Raw genomic sequence first — 9,115 nt, 5'->3', positions numbered from 1 at the left:
CATTTACATACGCATTCATACACACATGCTCATTCATTTACATACACGACATACATACTCACTACATACTCATTCATTTACACATACACTACATACTCATTCATTACATGTACTCATTCATATACATAATCATTCAGTCATAGATACTAGTTCATATTCATGCTGAAGTTCTCACCATGAGAACTATCTTTAGTCAAAGACGGGGAGAAAAAAAATCCACAAGGTCAGAAACGTATGTACATTCAAAATTTTATTTGATGAGATAGTGAGTGTAGAAAGCTGTTTTCAGTCTAAGCAAATGGTTCATTTAGCTACATGGGGGGGGGGGGGTCACTGAGTTAATGAGAGAAAGAAAAGACCTCGCTTTGACATTTTCCTCCACTGATACCCAGAGAGCTGTGTATCCACATCTGAGACATTCACCTGATTTTTAAGAGCTTCGCTTAAAAGTGTGGGTGTGGTGAGGTAAGTAGATCTGTGATATGCATGTTCACATTCATGTATACTGGAGGTTGTATTTTGACTTCCGGGGGGGGGGGGGGGGGTAGGTATTGTCTCTTGTCTCAATATACCTATAGTATCCTCCCCGTAGTTCATGATGCCGGTGACTTAGCGGTGATACTCGACTTCCTCAAGTCCACGTTTGCCTCTGCTTTAAGAGCAGGAGGCGCGAGACGTCCGACAACAGAGACTCGATGGCAGACGAGAGAGGGATGTCCGAGGGACTGATGGAGAACACTGTACATGTATAAACAACCTAGGAATTATAGAAAAATAGAATGTGTATGTGAGGACGGGGTGCGACAGCGAGTGTATACAGGAAGCTCCGGGGGTTGAGTTAGATTTACGAGTCGTTAATCTCTCTTGGCCTATTGATAAATCCCCATCGTCCTAATCGCATTCTCCCGTAACTCCAGAGCCGACCAGAGAGAGGCGGGAGGAGGTCAGGGAGGCTTTTGAGAATCGATGACTGAAAAGATGCAGAGACCAGAGAATTTTAGGCTTGGAAAAATAAAGACCACATGGATCACTTGGGACCTGGATCATTCTAAAGGATCCAAATATTTACAGACAAGAGGAGAAGTGTAATGCAAAATCTGGAATGGATCTAGTCGAGAATGGAGGAAAAACTAAAAAAAACAAGCTACGCATCCAGTCCACCCCACCCCTAATCCCAAAAATTGGACCAACAGTACACCCTAATCTCAATTCCGACCCAAAGCTGATGAACCAGTGGGACAGGATGACCAGAGGGAATAAACATTCAGTATAAGAGCAGTAATATCAGTAATAATCAAAGATTCGAGAAAAAAAAAAAAAAAAAAACACTTGGAGTGCATAGAACGCAAACAATAACACAACTTGACTTCCTTTCGGATACTATTACACGTCATATTATATTACATAGAGATAGAGAATTCTGCCCATGCAGCGAACACACAGGGATGGCATGGAGATGTAGAGCAAAAAAGATTCCGTGTGACAAAGCAGAACAGATTCTAAAAGACCCCCTATATTTTCTTCTTCCTTCATATCACAAGATCACAAAGAAGACACTAGAAATGTACAATCCTGCTAATAGGAGGATGAGTCCCGGTGTGTGATGGCGCCCGGGACCGCCGACGTACAATAATGCTGTATCCGTCGTCAATATTGCCATGCACTACCTATACTTACAGCTAATCTCTTTGTCTTAGTTCAATACATTACACAGAAAATAATAACAAAAACATTCTATATTTTTCATCTTTTGATGATGTATATATATATTTTTTCTTTTCTCTCCTTTATTTCTTTTTGTATTTTTATTCGTATTTTATTTTTAAAAGGAACCTGAAACGCTAGGGGGTTTAATCCTGTGGGGAGGCGCACAAGGAGCCCCTCCTCCCATCGTCGGCTCTTGGGTGTCGTTATGTCACCTAAACACACAGCACAGCTGTCATCTGGGAGCGGGAGCGCAATGAGGGAGCGAAGGGGGGTTTAAATGCTGGGGTTTAAGGGTTCCAGGGGTGGGGGGGATACCTTCTTTGAGCTGTGAGTGCAGTACTGCAAGGGAGGTCTGAACCACTGATGAATGATTTGATATAATATGTATATATTTTATATATAAATTGTCGAGATGGTGTTGAGTTTTCTGTACAAACACTTATGTCTTTTGTGATTGGCTACAATGTGCAGGTGAAAAATGATACCTTTGTCTGACCCAATTGCAGGTGGACGTCGAGGCGCTTCACTATACAAATCAGGGGTCCGATAATGACCCGCTTTTGTTCTATTTCGGCTGCTGGCCGCTCCCATTTATCCCAAACCCCTGCATGGGTGTGTATTCTAGATCAAAGGCTTCCCCCTATAACCTCCGAACAGGATGAGCGCAGCCTTTTTACGATGACGCCTCACACACCTGTCCATTCCCCTCGACGCTGTGAGTAAACAAAGGGTAGGAGCTTAAAGGAACGAGGAACCAGAATGAAACAAAGTGCACAGTACGGTGTGGGGGGGGGGGGGGGAGGGGAGTACGTCTAAAAGGATGTAACCGAGAGCAGCTCCTTAGTTCTGCAGCTGCTCAAAGAACTTGTAAGTGGGATTCTCGTAGCCGTTCTGCTGCATCTTCGTCAGGTGGCGTTCCTCGGGAGTCACTGCTGCGTCCACCTGCCATAAACACAGACCATGTGGATTAGATATATAGACCATATGGATTAGCTATAGATATATAGACCATACGGAGTAGCTAGATATATAGACCATACGGAGTAGCTAGATATATAGACCATACGGAGTAGCTAGATATATAGACCATATGGATTAGCTATAGATATGTAGACCATAGGGATTAGCTATAGATATAGACCATATGGATTACTATAGATATATAGACTATATGCATTACTATAGATATATACACCATATGGATTACTATAGATATATAGACCATATGGAGTAGCTAGATATATAGACCATATGGATTAGCTATAGATATATAGACCATATGGATTCCTATAGACCATATGGATTAGCTATAGATATATAGACCATATGGATTCCTATAGATATATAGACCATATGGATTACTATAGATATATAGACCATACGGAGTAGCTAGATATATAGACCATATGGATTACTATAGATATATAGACCATACGGAGTAGCTAGATATATAGACCATATAGATTACTATAGATATATAGACCATATGGATTACTATAGATATATAGACCATAGGGATTAGCTATAGATATATACCATATGGATTACTATAGATATATAGACCATACGGAGTAGCTAGCTATATAGACCATATGGATTAGCTATAGATATATAGACCATATGGATTAGCTATAAATATATAGACCATATGGATTCCTATAGATATATAGACAATATGGATTCCTATAGATATATAGACCATATGGATTCCTATAGATATATATAGACCATATGGATTAGCTATAGATATATAGACCATATGGATTAGAGTCAGTATAGTGTCATGCGCTCTACTCCTACCTCGATGACTCCGTGATGGATGGACGTGTACTGCTTCTTTCTCAGCATCACCAAGGTGATGACGATGACGGTCGCTATGACGACCCCGCCGACCATCAGTCCGATGATGGCGCCCTTGTTGGAGCCCACGTCTTCAGCGAAGAACACCTGTCGGGGGGAAAAGACGACAAAAACAAATCTAAAATCGGCCCGTCGCACGACATGGTGTCTCGAATGACTCAAACGGTCATTCGATGGTGGTGAAAGTGCTTTTTTTGTACCAGTTTCTGGTGATGCACCTCGTATCCAGCACTTTGTCGTTCCTCTGTCTCCATCCGCACCTCTGGCATCTCCTCTGGCTTCAGAGCGGAGACTGAAAGCACAGGAAACGCAGCATGGAAACACTACATACAGTACACATTCATGTATATACATATATATCCCACTCTCTCTCTCTACCTTCATATAAACTGCTCTCTCTCTCTACCTTCATATAAACTGCTCTCTCTCTCTACCTTCATATAAACTGCTCTCTCTCTACCTTCATATAAACTGCTCTCTCTCACTACTCCATATAAACTGCTCTCTCTCTCTACTCCATATAAACTGCTCTCTCTCACTCTACTCCATATAAACTGCTCTCTCTCACTCTACTCCATATAAACTGCTCTCTCTCACTCTACTCCATATAAACTGCTCTCTCTCCATATAAACTGCTCTCTCTCACTCTACTCCATATAAACTGCTCTCTCTCACTCTACTTCATATAAACTGCTCTCTCTCTACTTCATATAAACTGCTCTCTCTCACTCTACTTCATATAAACTGCTCTCTCTCTACTTCATATAAACTGCTCTCTCTCTACTTCATATAAACTGCTCTCTATCTACTTCATATAAACTGCTCTCTCTACTCCATATAAACTTCTCTCTCTCTACTTCATATAAACTTCTCTCTCTCTACTTCATATAAACTGCTCTCTCTACTCCATATAAACTGCTCTCTCTCACTCTACTTCATATAAACTGCTCTCTCTACTCCATATAAACTTCTCTCTCTCTACTTCATATAAACTGCTCTCTCTACTCCATATAAACTGCTCTCTCTCACTCTACTTCATATAAACTGCTCTCTCTCTATTTCATATAAACTGCTCTCTCTATCTACTCCATATAAACTGCTCTCTCTACTTCATATAAACTGCTCTCTCTCTACTCCATATAAACTGCTCTCTCTCTCTACTTCATATAAACTGCTCTCTCTCTACTTCATATAAACTGCTCTCTCTCTACTTCATATAAACTGCTCTCTCTCTACTTCATATAAACTGCTCTCTCTCTCTACTTCATATAAACTGCTCTCACTCTACTTCATATAAACTGCTCTCTCTACTTCATATAAACTGCCCTCTCTCTCTACTTCATATAAACTGCTCTCTCTACTTCATATAAACTGCTCTCTCTCTCTACTTCATATAAACTGCTCTCTCTCTACTTCATATAAACTGCTCTCTCTCTCTACTTCATATAAACTGCTCTCTCTCTACTTCATATAAACTGCTCTCTCTCTACTTCATATAAACTGCTCTCTCTCTACTTCATATAAACTGCTCTCTCTCTCTACTTCATATAAACTGCTCTCACTCTACTTCATATAAACTGCTCTCTCTCTCCTTCATATAAACTGCTCTCTCTCTACTTCATATAAACTGCTCTCTCTCTACTTCATATAAACTGCTCTCTCTCTACTTCATATAAACTGCTCTCTCTCTCTACTTCATATAAACTGCTCTCTCTCTACTTCATATAAACTGCTCTCTCTCTCTACTTCATATAAACTGCTCTCACTCTACTTCATATAAACTGCTCTCTCTCTCTACTTCATATAAACTGCCCTCTCTCTCTACTTCATATAAACTGCTCTCTCTCTACTTCATATAAACTGCTCTCTCTCTACTTCATATAAACTGCTCTCTCTCCTTCATATAAACTGCTCTCTCTCTACTTCATATAAACTGCTCTCTCTCTACTTCATATAAACTGCTCTCTCTCTACTTCATATAAACTGCTCTCTATCTCTACTTCATATAAACTGCTCTCTCTACTTCATATAAACTGCTCTCTCTACTTCATATAAACTGCTCTCTCTCTACTTCATATAAACTGCTCTCTCTCTACTTCATATAAACTGCTCTCTCTCTACTTCATATAAACTGCTCTCTCTCTACTTCATATAAACTGCTCTCTCTCTCTACTTCATATAAACTGCTCTCTCTCTCTCTACTTCATATAAACTGCTCTCTCTCTCTACTTCATATAAACTGCTCTCCCTCTCTCTACTTCATATAAACTGCTCTCTCTCTCTACTTCATATAAACTGCTCTCTCTCTACTTCATATAAACTGCTCTCTCTCTACTTCATATAAACTGCTCTCTCTACTCCATATAAACTGCTCTCTCTCTACTTCATATAAACTGCTCTCTCTCTACTTCATATAAACTGCTCTCTCTCTACTTCATATAAACTGCTCTCTCTCTACTTCATATAAACTGCTCTCTCTCTACTTCATATAAACTGCTCTCTCTCTCTACTTCATATAAACTGCTCTCTCTCTACTTCATATAAACTGCTCTCTCTCTACTTCATATAAACTGCTCTCACTCTACTTCATATAAACTGCTCTCTCTCTCCTTCATATAAACTGCTCTCTCTCTACTTCATATAAACTGCTCTCTCTCTCTACTTCATATAAACTGCTCTCTCTCTACTTCATATAAACTGCTCTCTCTCTCTACTTCATATAAACTGCTCTCTCTCTACTTCATATAAACTGCTCTCTCTCTCTACTTCATATAAGCTGCTCTCACTCTACTTCATATAAACTGCTCTCTCTCTCTACTTCATATAAACTGCCCTCTCTCTCTACTTCATATAAACTGCTCTCTCTATACTTCATATAAACTGCTCTCTACTTCATATAAACTGCTCTCTCTCTACTTCATATAAACTGCTCTCTACTTCATATAAACTGCTCTCTATCTCTACTTCATATAAACTGCTCTCTCTACTTCATATAAACTGCTCTCTCTACTTCATATAAACTGCTCTCTCTCTACTTCATATAAACTGCTCTCTCTCTACTTCATATAAACTGCTCTCTCTCTACTTCATATAAACTGCCCTCTCTCTACTTCATATAAACTGCTCTCTACTTCATATAAACTGCTCTCTCTCTACTTCATATAAACTGCTCTCTCTCTCTCTACTTCATATAAACTGCTCTCTCTCTCTCTACTTCATATAAACTGCTCTCTCTCTCTACTCCATATAAACTGCTCTCTCTCTACTTCATATAAACTGCTCTCTCTCTACTTCATATAAACTACTCTCTCTCTCTACTTCATATAAACTGCTCTCTCTCTACTTCATATAAACTGCTCTCTCTCTACTTCATATAAACTGCTCTCTCTCACTCTACTCCATATAAACTGCTCTCTCTCACTCTACTTCATATAAACTGCTCTCTCTACTTCATATAAACTGCTCTCTCTCTACTTCATATAAACTGCTCTCACCACTTTATATAAACTGATCTCTCTCTACTTCATATAAACTGCTCTCTCTCTACTTCATATAAACTGCTCTCTCTCTACTTCATATAAACTGCTCTCTCTCTCTACTTCATATAAACTGCTCTCTCTCTACTTCATATAAACTGCTCTCTCTCTACTTCATATAAACTGCTCTCTCTCTACTTCATATAAACTGCTCTCTCTCTCTACTTCATATAAACTGCTCTCTCTACTTCATATAAACTGCTCTCTCTCTCTACTTCATATAAACTGATATCTCTCTACTTCATATAAACTGCTCTCTCTCTCTACTTCATATAAACTGCTCTCTCCCTACTTCATATAAACTGCTCTCTCTCTACTTCATATAAACTGCTCTCTCTCTACTTCATATAAACTGCTCTCTCTCTACTTCATATAAACTGCTCTCTCTACTTCATATAAACTGCTCTCTCTCTACTTCATATAAACTGCTCTCTCTCTACTCCATATAAACTGCTCTCTCTCACTCTACTTCATATAAACTGCTCTCTCTCTACTTCATATAAACTGCCCTCTATCTCTCTCTACTTCATATAAACTGCTCTCTCTCTACTTCATATAAACTGCTCTCTCTCTACTTCATATAAACTGCTCTCTCTCTACTTCATATAAACTGCTCTCTCTCTACTTCATATAAACTGATCTCTCTCTACTTCATATAAACTGCTCTCTCTCTCTACTTCATATAAACTGCTCTCTCTCTACTTCATATAAACTGCTCTCTCTCTCTACTTCATATAAACTGCTCTCTCTCTCTACTTCATATAAACTGCTCTCTCTACTTCATATAAACTGCTCTCACTCTACTTCATATAAACTGCTCTCTCTCTACTTCATATAAACTGCTCTCTCTCTACTTCATATAAACTGCTCTCTCTCTACTTCATATAAACTGCTCTCTCTACTTCATATAAACTGCTCTCTCTCTCTACTTCATATAAACTGCTCTCTCTACTTCATATAAACTGCTCTCTCTCTACTTCATATAAACTGCTCTCTCTCTCTACTTCATATAAACTGCTCTCTCTACTTCATATAAACTGCTCTCACTCTACTTCATATAAACTGCTCTCTCTCTACTTCATATAAACTGCTCTCTCTACTTCATATAAACTGCCCTCTCTCTCTCTCTACTTCATATAAACTGCTCTCTCTCTACTTCATATATTGTTTATTGTTTAAAAAGGATCCCCATTAGCTGTCACCTAAGTGGCGAGCTAGTCTTCCTGGGGTCCACATAGAAAGACAACACAAAACACAAAACATAACAACATAAGATACATATGACAATCACAATTAACAATGATAATCTAAAAACAGTAAAACATTGTAGACATCATTATCTAAAAACATTGTAACATTGTCTAAAAACAGTAAAACATTGTAGACATCATTATCAACATCAGAATATTTTGCTCACATATTTAAGTAGTGCATTCTCAGGTGGTATTTGAAAGACACTTTACTATTCAATTTACTTGGGCAGTTATTCCAATGATTGATGGCACGATAAACAACAGTCCTCTTTAAAGCATTTGATTTTGGACGTGGTAACATAATCTGTCCATCATCAGCTGACCTAGTAAAATAAGAATGAACCTGACTGCATCTGACAATTTGTTTGTATAAGAAAACAGGTTGAGACGAAAAGACAGTGGGTCTCATTCCCGAAAATTTTCCAAAGATATATTCTGGAAGACTTATCTTGGAACCACTGAGACATAATCTATGACAAGTACACTCTGAGTCCTGAACGTGCTGGAGATATGTCTAAGTGGCTGAAACGGTCGCAGAAATTATATGATCTGATATCTGCTTGGAGAATGGCATTCTGTCGTAAACTCCAAAGCGCTTTCCCGTTCAGCTCATTTGCATACAAAACACCGCCTCCATAGTTCCTTATAAGGCAACTGGTTACGCAGCGGTGTGAAATGGAATGGCGGAAGTGCTTTGCGAGCCGCGTGATTACGAAATCTAGCGTCAGTCAGTGCCAATCAGAGAGCGTCTCCGAGAAA

The 9,115-nt window shown here is 39.0% G+C and overlaps 1 protein-coding gene across 1 annotated transcript in view; it reads right to left on the bottom strand.

Moving 5' to 3' along the window:
• Positions 1–253: 253 nt before the first annotated feature.
• The window catches only part of LOC311229269 (amyloid-beta A4 protein-like), a gene marked incomplete at its 5' end in the record, with an annotated part of 75,419 nt that continues 66,557 nt past the window's right edge, over positions 254–9,115 (bottom strand). The window contains 3 exons of the mRNA XM_084315334.1: positions 254–2,649; positions 3,508–3,654; positions 3,768–3,859. Coding sequence (XP_084171460.1) covers positions 2,548–2,649; positions 3,508–3,654; positions 3,768–3,859 — 341 coding nt within the window. The 3' untranslated portion in view covers positions 254–2,547. The remainder of the gene's footprint in view (positions 2,650–3,507; positions 3,655–3,767; positions 3,860–9,115) is intronic.

The sequence above is a fragment of the Notolepis coatsorum genome (genome assembly GCF_963971535.1).
Source record: "Notolepis coatsorum genome assembly, chromosome: 5".
Lineage (NCBI taxonomy): Eukaryota > Metazoa > Chordata > Actinopteri > Aulopiformes > Paralepididae > Notolepis > Notolepis coatsorum.
Note: the sequence above shows the minus strand (reverse complement) of the source record. Positions and strands in the feature narration are given on the sequence as shown.